The 14,479-nt window shown below is 34.4% G+C and overlaps 1 protein-coding gene across 1 annotated transcript in view; it reads right to left on the bottom strand.

Moving 5' to 3' along the window:
* LOC145994404 (ATP-binding cassette sub-family C member 4-like) overlaps nt 1-14,479 on the bottom strand; it is a 143,919-nt gene that overhangs the window by 34,978 nt on the left and 94,462 nt on the right. Inside the window, exons 14-16 of the mRNA XM_083130526.1 lie at nt 10,044-10,270; nt 8,665-8,744; nt 5,155-5,305 (exon numbers count right to left, since the gene is read on the bottom strand). Of these exons, the coding sequence (XP_082986652.1) occupies nt 5,155-5,305; nt 8,665-8,744; nt 10,044-10,270 (458 nt within the window). The remainder of the gene's footprint in view (nt 1-5,154; nt 5,306-8,664; nt 8,745-10,043; nt 10,271-14,479) is intronic.

Raw genomic sequence — 14,479 nt, 5'->3', positions numbered from 1 at the left:
GATACAGAGTCTGATGAAGACCTTGCAAGAAGGTTGAAATGTTACGTTTAGTTTATGTTTTTAATAAAATAAATTACTGCCTTGGTCAGCATATTTATATTTTTTCTAATTCTTACATTTCAGATCCACTGCCAAATACTTCCTCAGGGATATAAAAAGCGCATTAAGGATAAAAATAGAGTAAAAAGTGGTTAAAAGGGAAAATACTTGGGATAATAAACCTGCACTTGCACTGTTGTCATCATCTGTCTTTCATGAAGGATGCACATCACTATCTACAGTGCAGCACTGGTCCTGCTTTATTTCGCTCACTCTTTTATCCTCTTAAGGAACAATAGAAGGAATCCGAAATGTCGGAATTAGTAAAGGACTTGTAAACCACACATAAGTAGAAATTTATAAGACGACGTGAGTGAGTTACTAAATTATTTCCACAAAACTTCCTGAGGAACTGGAAGTCAACCCAACAGTGAAGCAACGAGTTCCTAAGTGGATGGTGGCAGAGGCCAACAAAATTAATCGAACATTTACAAATAAGTTTTGTGGAAATAATTTAGTAACTCACTTGCGTCTTCTTATTATCAACCACATTTTTATTCCCCCTAGCATGAAATAGAAATGTATGCTTTCTTTAAAATCAGACTTATGAATCAGATAAGATTACCTTAAATCAATACAGTACAAGCATGAATGATTGGCTAAGTTGTCTAGTTGGCACTACAATATGGCTTTACAAATTGTTACAGGCCAAAATTGACATTGATAGACAACAGTCATATATAACCATAAAATCAAAATTTGTTATTTACTTACGTACAGTGAGTAAGTAGATACTTGTCAAAAACAACGTTTCAGTGGCAACTGACCCCTTCTTCAGGTCAAGAAGTGGGCTTCACGGAAATCCACAAAGCTTCGTCATTTAGAAAGAATATAGGTTTTTACGTGGACAGGTTGAAAGCTAGGATAACAAATGACTAAAACAGGGCTATTCCCACATTTTAAAATCCCTTAAAACTCATATAAAAACTGTTAAAACCCATGTTACTATACGATCACAATTCACATGTTGACTGGAACTGGTATGTACTCAAATGCACGAGGTTGCAAGTGAGTCAATTTTCCTCCTTCCCCATTACGTCATTTCAAATGAGAAGTCACATATGATGCTAGCCTCCCGTACAATGTTTGGGTTAACCTTGAATCCGATTTCTTTATAATCATGATTTTCCCATTTTTTCATTTTTTCAACATTCCTAGCCTTATTTCATCAATATTCCCATCTTCTCTATTCAGCTTGTTCTATCTATTTTTACATATAAATGAGGCCTCATAAACATTCCTACTTAATAATTTGTCTTGTCGCATATAACCTCCCATGTGACTATCTCATAACATGTACATGTTAGGGGCAGTTGCCACCGAAACATTGTCTTTGACAAGTATATATACTCACTGTACGTAAGTAAATAACAAATTTTGATTTTATGCTTATATATGATGGTGAGTAAGTTGCACGCATCCAAAATATGAATTAGACAACAGTCTTTGGCCTTATGTGGATTCTTCCTCAAAGCAAGCCACAAAGATAGATTGCCCGATACTTCTCCTAGAAGAGATTGAAGGATGTGATAAAACTGCTGGCTCCTTGGTAAATGTCAAGGTTTATGAAACCAGCCCAGCAAAGTAGAACAGATAGAGACCACATGGATGCTCACTTGCTTTCCGGTACTCTACATGTGTAAGAGAGAGTGATCATACTGATAGATGGCTTGTTTGCTGGAGGGCAAGACTTCAGGAAATGAACTTGGGCAAAAATGGCAACTGGGGGTTATGGTATACAAAACCTCCCTTTGGAAACAGCAACCTGTGCTAGAGAAATTTCCGTTAGCCACCGACTGTGCCACTACTGTCAGTTAAAGTAAAAGAGACTATTATTATCACTTTTAAACATAAAGATATCCATAAATATACCTGGTCTTCTCCAGATGGTAAAACTCATAATCAGATAGATCATATTCTCATTGATAAGAGAAGGCATACTAGTATAATTGACGTTCGTACACATAGAGGTGCTGACTGTGCTAGTGACCATTATTTAGTAATTGCTAAATTAAGAGAAAGACTCTCAGTGATAAATCATAAGCAACAAAATCTAAAAGTTCTAAAATTTGATACAGGAAAGTTTACTGATGAAAGAATTAAGAAAGATTACCAAATTAAACTGTCAAATAGATTTGATGTTTTGCAGGATTTAAATGATGATGAAAATATAAATGAAACAGACGTAAATAAGAATTGGGAGCACATACGTAATGCAATAGAATCAGCAGCTAAAGAAAGTATAGGATACCATAAACCGAGAAAAAGTAAGCCATGGTTTGATAATGAATGTCATAATCTAATAGAAATAAGAAATCAGGCTAGACTTAGGTGGTTAAATAACTCTGATGATACAAATCTAAACAATTATAATAGAATAAAGCGAGAAGTTAACCGCACGTTTAGAAGTAAAAAAAGAGATTACTTGAAAACCAAAATTAACGAAATTGAAACAAACAGCAAAAATAAAAATATCAGAGATTTATATAAAGGTGTAAATGAATTTAGAAAGGGGTGGCAACCTAAAGTAAACTTGATAAAAGATAAAGACGGTGATTTTCTAGCTGACCCAAGTGATATTCTAAATAGATGGAAGAACTACTTCAATGACCTTTTAAATGTCCATGTAGGAGATAAATCAGAAGTGAATGAAGTACACACAGCAGAACCTTTAGTTCCAGAACCTAACTTGACTGAAGTTAAAGATGCTATTAAAAGGCTAAAGAATAACAAAGCACCTGGCATTGATTTAATACCAGCTGAGTTAATTAAATATGGTGGAAATTCATTAATGTATCAAATTCATAAATTAATCTGTTTAATATGGAATAAAGAAGAAATCCCTCAACAGTGGAAAGAATCCATAATTGTTCCTGTGTTTAAAAAAGGTGATAAAATGAACTGCAATAATTACCGTGGAATTTCTCTACTCTCAACAACATATAAAATATTATCTAACATTCTTTTAACAAGACTAACCCCATATGCTAATGAAATTATAGGTGATTATCAATGTGGATTTAAACGTAACCGATCAACTTGAAAAAAAGTGGGAATATAATCAAAATGTCCATCAGCTATTCATTGATTTCAAAAAAGCATATGATTCAGTCAAAAGAGATAAACTATATAATATATTAGTTGAGTTTGGAATACCTAAGAAGCTTGTTAGTATGATAAAAGTATGCACCAGTGAAACAGAAAGTAAAATTCGTGTGGGTATTAATATGTCTGACAAATTTACAATTCATGATGGGTTAAAACAAGGAGATGCATTATCTCCATTGCTCTTTAATTTTGCCTTAGAATATGCTGTTAGGAAGGTAAAAGAAACTAAAGAAGGACTAAAATTAAATGTTGTGACTCAGTTGTTAGCATATGCAGATGATGTAGACTTACTGGGGGATGATGTGAATACAATTAAGAATAATGCTAAAATATTTTTCAAAACTGCTAAAGAGATAGGTTTGGAAGTTAACAAAGAGAAAACTAAATATATGCTTACAGGCCGAAACCAAGTGTTAGGTAATAATCAAAATCTAATTATTGATAACAACTCGTTTGAACCAGTTTCCAAATTCAAATACTTAGGAGTAATATTAACAAATGAAAATTATATTAAAGAGGAAATAAAAAGTAGGCTTAATTCAGGAAATGCATGTTACTTCTCTCTTCATAAACTTTTGTCTTCTCGTTTAATATCTAAGAAACTGAAAGTTAAAATATACAAAACAGTAATTTTGCCTGTAGTATTATATGCATGTGAAACTTGGTCCCTTACATTGAAAGAGGAACATAAATTGAGAGTATTTGAAAATAAGATCCTTAGGAAAATCTTTGGACCTAAAAGGGATGAGGAGACAGGTGAGTGGAGAAGGTTACATAATTTAGAACTACATAATTTGTATTCATGTCCAGATATTATTAGAATAATTAAATCAAGAAGACTTAGGTGGGCAGGCCATGTGGCACGAATGGGAGAGGAACGAGGAGTTTACAGGATTCTTGTTGGGAAACCTGATGGTAAGAGACCTGTAGGAAGGCCAAGACGAAGATGGAGGGACAACGTTGAGATGGACCTAAGGGAAATCGGTAGGGATGGAAAAGAGTATATAGAACTTGCTCAAAATAGGGAAACATGGAAGGCCTGTGTTGCTGCAGCCATGAACCTTCGGGTTTAAGAAGGCTAGAGAGTTAGTTAGTTTTGGTATTATTATTCTTTTAGCATGGTGCCTTAGAATCTCTCCAGTACAGATACTGGAGGACTTAGTATTTTAGTTATTAGAACTTAGAACAAGTATGAACTTGTAAACTGTAGCAAATATATAAGCGAGTTGCCCATGAACTAATCTGAGTTATTACTCCCCTCAAGCAGGGGTAGAACAATGCAAGGTACATGAAAAATTTGACTTGGCCTTGGTGCCTGAATTTTTAAATTCAGTTCTATTATTTCTTTTTTTTTTTTTTTAATATTTCGACTTTGCTTATATAAATTTCCATTATCTTTTTTTTTAATAACAAGTACATTATGTGTTTTTTTAATGTTTGTGCATTTTCTATATAATTAAATCAGAATAACAAACATGCCATTATAAATTTTTGCACTTTTGCTAGTTAAATTTTAAAATCTGAAACGATATGGTACAGCCCGCCACATATTAGAATGTATCGCATGGTTATTCATGTTGTTACCAGTTGAGCATTATTTAAGAAGGCCATTCTGGTGCAAGAATTAAATACTTTTAATCCAATTTTGTATTAATTAATTAGATGTTTTAAGGTCTCAGTTCAAAATGTGTAGCTTAGTTGAATTCATGGCTTTCTTAGCTTTATTTGCAAGCAAAAAAAGTCTTGGCTCCTGAATTATTTTTAGTTTTGTCTACCCCTTCTCCCTATCCTTAGGTAAAGCTACCCCTGCATATGGCAACATGCCATGAAGCGGAATATGAGTGTAAGGATCCACACATTTACAATCTCGGCCACTTGTCTTGGTGAAGTGATCAGCACCATGCTCTGGCTACCTTTAAACCATTGAAAAACTATACAGGTACTCACAAATTAGTTCCAATCTCTTGAGTTTCTTTGTTGTAGCCATAAAGGACCTCGATATGAGCATAATAATACAAACTTCAATAAATATTGGTACCAGAACCACAGGGTTCACGAGACCAACAACAGTCATGGAACCCAGAAATGTAAGAATTATCTGGAAGAATAATAATTTAAAAAATGTTTAAATATTTACAGCGTAAACAATATTATTTCTTTTAATCAGGGCAGAACTCATGACAATACTGATGTTCCAACCAATATTTTCCCAGAGCTTAAATACAACACAAGTTATGGGAAATACTGAATTTCAATTCTGTACCAAAATTGTATGGCAAAAGTACACTTGACAATCAGATTATGTCATAAATGAATCCAAGAATACTTTAATTGAAAACTTTATGTGGCATAATTGGAATGGAACAGTTGTGCAAACATGAATGCTGGGAAAATATGGTCAAATGTATTGAATTACACAGTACACTCCTTTAATTCAAACTTGGATAATTTGAATTATTTAGTACTGAACAGATGTTTATTACCCTTGAAATTCCTATAGAAAGCAATGTTAAAAATTCATATGTAATTCGAATTTTCGAACCTTTTATTTCAGTGGTTCTCAAACTTTTTCAATCCGGGGCCCACCTTGAAGGATATTGCACTTCATGGGACCCATAAGCATGGGTACTGGCAGAATTACTTATAGGGGTGTGCACACAGTTTATAACCATACTTTTGCTAACATCGAAGCCTTTTCTTTTTTGCACTTGCTTAAACAAATTAGACATATTTCATTCTAGAAAAGTAAATATGTAATTTAAGACACTAATTTACTCTAGTCTAACATATAATTACAGTGCCTTGAATAAGGTAGTGTGGAAAACGACCCAAGAAACTGGTTCCCCGAGACGATGACAAGTAGATGGCAGTGCGATCGACCCAGGTGCTAATTTTGTTATGAAAGTAATGTGGCTTAGTTAGTTTTTGGAATATATTGTGAAGATTTGTTTCTCTAGAAAGGCGGTAAGTGAATTGATGGAAATAGTTATATTTGTGGAGTGATTTGCAGTCACGAAATGGCATTAATTTGGAAAGAAAAGTAAAATAAAACTAATAAATAAATAGCATGCGTAACACAAGAAGAAACATCTCAATGTGATTCCGGAAGTCAGGTCTTGGACTGTGTATTAGAGTTTATTTTTCTATGTTATTAGAATATAAATAGTATCCTGAGAGATATTTCATACCGAGGCGACAAACCACAAGTGTCGCTTGAAAGCGAGCAGTCGGAAATCAATGAAGCCTTTAGAACCGTAGGGACAAAAGCTCTGACTGCACCGTTTCCTCAAGGAGATTTTACACCAAAGCGACACGCGACAAACGATACGAGGATTTCACACCAAAGCGACACGGGTCATTCGGTCCAAGGCAACTTTCATACCGAAGTGACACATGTTGCTTGGAAAGGAGCCAATCAAGAGCAACATTTCACATCGTAGCGGCATGACGGGAAGCACAGGCCAGCATTCGGTTGGTGAAATCCTCAAGCGATAAGTGGCGCGTGCCGCTTGTCGACTTGGTGCGCAATCTCACTAAAGCAAGACACTCATTGCATCGCGTATGCGCGAACAACAAACCACGGCAACATGTTGCAAGCTATTGAGGAAATGGTCCAGTTTGAGTGACGCAGAAGCGACAAAGCGACACGTGTGGCTTATCGTGTTGCCTAGATCTGTTGTTGTAATGTGTGGTTTATTGTGTTGCCTATCTGATGTTCGCTAATAGACTGAAGCCACCATGTCGCTTGTCACTTAGTTGGGAACTCCCCCTGTAGCACGTCGCTTCGGTCTCAGCACCCTTCCTTTAAGGAGCTTTCCGACCGAAGTAACAAGTAGCACGCGAATACGCCATATGAACGTGTCGTTTGCTGTTTGGACCCTCATGTGCAATGAATGCTATTTTACAGTCTGGAAGTGTGTGTCACTAGTGTGACAGTGTGAACATCCGTGTCGCTTGTCCCATTGGTTTGAAAGTTTCCTTACACTCATGTCGATGGCACTAAGAAAGTTTTGTGGGGTTCCCCTTGTCTTTTCATGCAATCATCATCGCCGCGATTAGTTTAAAGCGGAAGAAAAGAGTCAGTAAATATCAAAAATACAAATGCTTCAGTGTGTATCTATATCTTTAAAAGAAATGATGATGATGATAATAATAATGAACCTAATTCATGCACAAAAATTTAGTTGCCAAGAACATTCCACGCGTAATTTTTATCCCGTATTATTAACGAAAGTATGACGATAACAGGACGTGGTCGACTGTCTAGAATGTTCGTTAATATCTTCACGACCACTGTACCAAATATCATAGCAATTATCACATTCATAGAAATGCTTCATGTAAAAGAATCAGACGTTGCAGCGAAAACTCCATTTACTTCCATTATAAGCAGTCGAACACCAAGCACCGGAGTCAACACCAGCGCCTCTAGCGGATCATTTTCGAGTGGAACCAGCCAGAGAGCGCAGAAAAATGCCGTTTTCCACACTACGTTATTCTAGGCGCTGTAATATAACTAAACACACATGCTGAAACTAAAAACATTTTTTCTTCTTTTTACTCACTGAACTAATGTGAAGGTTGGGGCTGCCTTTTCCACATAAGATGGGGTATGTTGGGTTCAATGGTGGTTAACTTAAGTCGTAAATCTGAGTGCACGTCAAGTCTATTTGTGAACTTGCTTTTCAATTGAATCAGAGATTAAAATCTCTTTTCACACAAATATGAGGTGGAGAACAGCATGACCAATTTTAATGCCTCATCCAAAAGTTCAAGATACTCACCTCTTAAGAATGCATTGCTGCAAACCGAAATGAAAACTGCAGATATTCTATCCCTCGACTCAAATATCAGAGATATGCCAGTACTTGACCATGAAAATGATGATGGTGAGATCAAAAATCAACCACTCAACGTGTTTGGGCAACAAGCTAGTTTATACATATATGTACCCTAACCAGAACCATTCTGATTACAGAAGTACAGTTTGAGGACTCGGAAATATAAAAAATAGGAAATTATAAAAATTACAAAAAATTTGTGAAAGAAAGTTTTATAAATTTATTAAAGTTAAAATTGTCCACAATATTATAAATTCTAAATTTCTAAAATAATTTTTTACAAATCTGACATTTTATTACTGTTAAAAAATCAAATTTTGCATTTCAAGTTTATATTTTTAATAATTTTGAAACTTGATTGATTGATTGATTTGGTTTATTTTACTTTGCCTTTTTTGCCACTTTTGGCTAATTGCAAAGATGAAGATGAGTAATGATATGATGAAATTGATGAACGGAGGCTCACAGGCTGTGATTTCAACATGGGACCCCTGGCATTGTAGCATGCTGTGCTAATAACTCTGCCAAGGAGGCCAGGAATTTTGAAACTTGGGATTGCACACTTTGTATTCTATCAGTACAGCCCTAATGTACATGAATGACGTCGTAAAATTACCTGGAGACAATCCATCATTGACAAAATAAGTATTGAATCTATGGCATCTAAATCAGTGGTGAACCTCGTATTTATTTGCCCTAAAATAAACAGAAAAATGGGATAAAAAAAACATGCTAATTCTAAATTTTTCATCAAAGCTAACCAGCATATTCACCACTACATGTAAATAATTATCTAGATCTATATAATGAACTAGATTACTGTCAATTATAACCAATTATCATTTACTCTCCCTGATGCCATAGTGATGGCACTGTCGCCTTGTAATCAAGAGGTCCCAGGTTCGATACCATGAGGAAACACACTGCAAAGTGGTGAAGATCTCACTTTAAACTGTATGTAAAGTCCCATTTAGCCTATCTGTGCATGAAGTGGCCTTGAAACACAACTTAAACAAACATTTGCTTTCATTGTGTAACAACAGTGTCTAAATATGTCAAAATTAAGTGAGGACACTTAAAATGCTTCAAAATGTACAAGAACAGCTGGACAAAGCAAAATTTAATATAAACAAAAGTAGGGCTAAGCCGATATCACTTGAAAGATATGATGTTACTCTTACCAATTCCCACTGATACAGACACTTGAAAATTGTAACAATTCAAAGTAATTCAAAATAGATAAAAAAAATTATATATGCATTTTTCATTCAAACTACCCATCTCATAGTAATCTACCAAGAATTGTGCTTTAAAATATTCATAATTTCACATGAGATAATTGTTTAATCAAACAATCAATTTCCCCCCACAATGTTGTTGTACATAATAAATAAAATATTGCATTTTGCATAATTCTCAGGATGTTTACATACTGCAAAAATGTCAAGTAGTACTGTTGCAGACCCCAAGAGACACCTGGACTCGAGAAAAGTATCAATTGGTATTGATGACTAGGGGTGTGCAGGACAGAATTTTTTGGGTTGTGATGGGATCAAGATGAGAAATTTTTTAAAATCCCAACATTTGGGATGTGAAATTTTCCGAAGCTCTGGAAATCTAGATTTCTACATATGATTTTCAATTTAAGTTAATGTGTTTGCATTTCTCGAATAAGAACTAACAATTTCCAATAAGTTCCAGAAACTTACAATGCAGAAAACATCGAGAATTAATGACTTTTTAAAATGACCATTCTGTATTTCCCGACTGCTCGGAATTCTGAAAAGTCCGGAAGTCATTTCCCGAAGTCGGGATCAGGAATGGAATTTTTTTTTCACGATCCCAGTCCCGAATTTCGGGATCCCGCACACCAATATTCGTGACTAAATTCCAACTTAATTTTTTTCAAAATCGATACCACTGGTAACAGTCCCAGCTCAGCACTAAATAAAAGTGTTCGCTACACCTCGTATTGTACAATTTAATTAGGATTACCTGATGTAGTCTTATCCAGAAACTCTTTGGTGGCTCTAATAACAGAATTCAGCATCTTGTTATGCAACTTCAAGCTGGCTCTCACACAAAGAATGCTGAACATCAACATTCTGAATATGCAAAAGAAGCACATGAAAATTATTAGAGTAGTATAAATATGCACACTTGCAGTTGTGTTAAATTCTCTCCTGTAATTGCTTGTTGTACTCTTCTCTTCTTCCTGCATCCTAATTAAAACAAAAGAATAATATAAATATTAATTTCCATGCAATGCAAAAACAAAACCAATACAATTAAATAACTTCGGGTTGAGCTAATGTTGTTATCAGTGATATCAGTATATAGTGGAACCCTGATTTTATGTTCCACGATTTTATATTTCCCCACATTATACATTCAATCTTGATGATTCCCAACATAGCAAATTATTAAAGTTTTCCTAGACTTTACACTTTCTGCATTTTAAGTTATTTTCAGCTTGGTCCCCTGAAAAATGTAAATCGAGGTCCACTGTATACTTCTCAACAGTTCAGGTAGTCTGTTACATGATGCATTGATATGACAATAAAATTAATACATTGTCATAATAACATTTGAAAATGGTTAGGCTAAGTTCAGAGTTCCACATTTGTGCAATACTTATTTATAATTTTGGTCATATGATTGCTCAAAATTTATTCATACAATGCAAGTGTCTGAAATTACTATTTAAAACTAATTTTCTTGAATATGATGTTTAATAAAGCCAATTTGTATATCATGACAAAATTATTAAATTGTGCAATAGTTTGAATTCATATTTATAACAGTTATTTTTGACTGATAACATGAAAAGCAAATATCTTCAATCATATGTGTTCTTTCAGACAAGCAAGACAAGAAACATTCAAATTTATAATTAAATTTATTAAAATTTTGTACATTTTCATTGGCATCAAGGTTTATATACAAAGGTCAACAACTCTTTAAAATTGTTCAATGTATAATATGATGTCATTCTTGGTCTTTTGTATCAACATTCAAAAAATTGTAATTGTAATCACTAGATAAGTATCATTATATACATTGCAAAATAGCTGTAACAGAGCAAATATGTACATTTACTTCACAAACATCAACGCTGTTAAGCACTTATGGACAAAAATATTAAAAAAACAATTGAAGATAACACATGCTAAAAATCTTGCTTGAATAGTTTCTCTGATACTAATGGTCTGTGACTTTTATTGTGATCTCATGACAGAACAAAGATAAGTACAAATGTGGCAATATGTGATGAATTTATATTTGTACAATTATTGTTGCTTTTAAAGCATTAGACTTTGTAATTTAATGACAAATTGGATGCTTAAGCTATATAGAAGCCTTTTCTGGATCTTGAAAGAACTTTGATTATGGTATAATCCAGTGGCGAAGCTAAGGCGTAAATACTGGGTAAGCTGAAAAATCTGCTTATTTTTTTTTATACAGCAGGTCCATGCATCGATTCTTGTTGGTCGCAAAAATATCAATTACTCTTTCCTTGAAGCCTTGATCAATGGAAAGTTCTTTAACCAGTTTTTTTTTTTTAAAAAAAATGGCTATTGTACACTTCTCAACATCTTATTTGACCACCCCGAAATAATTCTAAGTTCCGAAATCGTAAACTTAGCAACATTGCACTTCGGCTCCGGGTGAGAGTAGCCAACTTTGAGTAGGTCCTTCCACTAGACGAAAAACGCTGCGGTGAGAGGTTTTCAATTTAACACTTTCCATGAACTTAGAAACTATAAACCGCTATTATAATACGCAATCAAACAAAAATAATAAATTGGAAAAAGAACCAAGAAGGATATTTACGATTCTGCTTGCTCCACTTGAAATTTGGGGGGTTTGAAACACTGAATAGAGTTTTTCTCCACCTGGAGGAAATTGCCATCAAGTTTGTGCAGAAAGAAGCAAATTTGTGAGGAGTTTATGCGACTATTTATTTACAATACTTTGCATAATATCGAACAGTTCTCAAAAACATATATTTTACACGACTTGTCGAGAAAATGTGCTTGAAACACAGGAAGGTAGGAGTCTTCATAAACGTCAATATGTTTTTAAGGTTATTCTTCATTAAGTTAACATAGAGCAGTTGGTTAGGCGCCATTCCTTACTTTTTGTCAAGCGTGAAAGGTCGCGGGTTCAAATCCCACCCTCTCTTCCTTTTTTTTTTGTTTGCTGAACAGATACGGTTCATATTATAATATTTAAAAAATAAATCCGATGCACACTTGAGGGACGTCCCTTCTACACATATTTCCCCTTAGAAGCTGGAGATTTCCAGGATTTAAAGTTAAAACTTTTCTTTTTAGTTATTGTTCATATGTTGTGTTAACACACACATCATGATTAATTCACAGATCACATATATGTATTCAGGATGCAAAATGTAATGTCATTTAAATTTGTATTGTGTGTTCTTCACTGACACCTAAAATATTGATTATTTGATTTCGATATACTAAAAAAAAGGTATACAGTTATGTTGAATAGTGATGTAGTGCATTACTGTAACGAAGGAGAACATTTAATGAGTTCAAATTGCTAAGATTGGTTATTTTATGTCCGTTCCTTCATAATGACTGTTGTCAATCCCCTCACCACCATCTTACCATCCATCTAAAACTAATAGTAAATCGCTAATTAACGTAAGTAAATTGTTATTGCAACAAAGGTTGATTCGATAAGAAACTACTAATAAGTATTTATATAGTGAGTGACAAACAGAAAAATTCAAAACCTCATAATGATCGTTAATTCCTCACTGCTTTGTATCTAAAATGTTCGTCTTCTTTGAACAGAAAGTACGAGTATCAGATATAACAAACTTTCCGCACTAACTTTGCAATATTCGAAATCACCATTACAGACTTAGCTCTATGTAACTTGATTCTGCCCATTCCACGTGGCATGTGACTTCCTCCTATCATTGAAATAACTTCCTCCAGCTATTTCCTTTCCTCTCGTGAAATACAGAGACCAATGTTAACTTCTCAGCACGGTGGATAAACTTTACATCCAACGATAAACTCCTGAAAAAATCCTGCCTAGGTGGAGAAGCGAACCTATGACCTCCCTCTTGAAAATCAAGTACGCTACGTCTTCTGCAGATAGCTCATGTTAAAATTTGCTACCAGTTAGAAGAAACCAATTCACACATAATGTCAGATCTATATTTTCTTAATGGCAATTTTCATGAGGAAACGAATTCAGATAAAATCGAGAAACGCTGTAAGGGAAAAATGATGAACATGTCTATTGGCGTTTTGTCATATTTTGTACATTGTGTAAAAATTCCGTGTTTTGAACAAGCAGTCGTTTAGTTACGATTTATTTTGTTGTTTGTTTAAAGTAGGAACAGGAGAGCGAAAAGGAGTAATTTGAACCAGACCCCGTTTGACAAGAAACTTCAACTTTTTTCCAAAGACTGTATGAAAAGAGAGAGGATAGGGATATTCAACGTATGAAATATAAAATATGTGTGAAATTAAAACAATGGAAACCTTCAAACTATGAAAAACATTTTCGTGGTGGAAAACTCCAATCATTTTCGAAATATGAACTTGATTTTTTTCTGTATTATAAAGTGGAGGTACGATCCCTCAGCAAGAAAGTTTTAAGTAAGCTATCTCCAACTTTTTCAATGGTCAAAATTACTAATTAGGATCCGGAAGTTGATGAAAAATCAACTTTTTAAAAAAACAATGCTAAACCTGATATCATGTCCGTTTCCCTTCAGTTAGAGCCGGAAAACACTAACTAACTAACTAACTAACTCTCTAGCCTTCTTAAACCCGAAGGTTCATGGCTGCAGCAACACAGGCCTTCCATCTGTCCCTATCTTGAGCAAGATCTATATACTCTTTTCCATCCCTACAGATTTCCTTTAGGTCCATCTCAACGTTGTCCCTCCATCTTCGTCTTGGCCTTCCTACAGGTCTCTTACAATCAGGTTTCCCAACAAGAACCTTGTAAACTCCTCTTTCCTCTCCCATTCGTGCCACATGGCCTGCCCACCTAAGCCTTCTTGATTTAATTATTCTAATAATATCTGGACATGAATACAAATTATGTAGTTCTAAATTATGTAACCTTCTCCACTCACCTGTCTCCTCATCCCTTTTAGGTCCAAAGATTTTCCTAAGGATCTTATTTTCAAATACTCTCAATTTATGTTCCTCTTTTAATGTAAGGGACCAAGTTTCACACCCATATAATACTACAGGCAAAATTACTGTTTTGTATATTTTAACTTTTAGTTTCTTAGATATTAAACGAGAAGACAAAAGTTTATGAAGAGAGAAGTAACATGCATTTCCTGAATTAAGCCTACTTTTTATTTCCTCTTTAATATCATTTTCATTTGTTAATATTACTCCTAAGTATTTGAATTTGGAAACTGGTTC

This window comes from Lepisma saccharinum, chromosome 10 (genome assembly GCF_977018435.1).
Source record: "Lepisma saccharinum chromosome 10, izLepSacc3.1, whole genome shotgun sequence".
NCBI classification, from domain to species: Eukaryota; Metazoa; Arthropoda; class Insecta; order Zygentoma; family Lepismatidae; genus Lepisma; species Lepisma saccharinum.
This window is presented reverse-complemented; position numbering and strand designations above follow the sequence as displayed.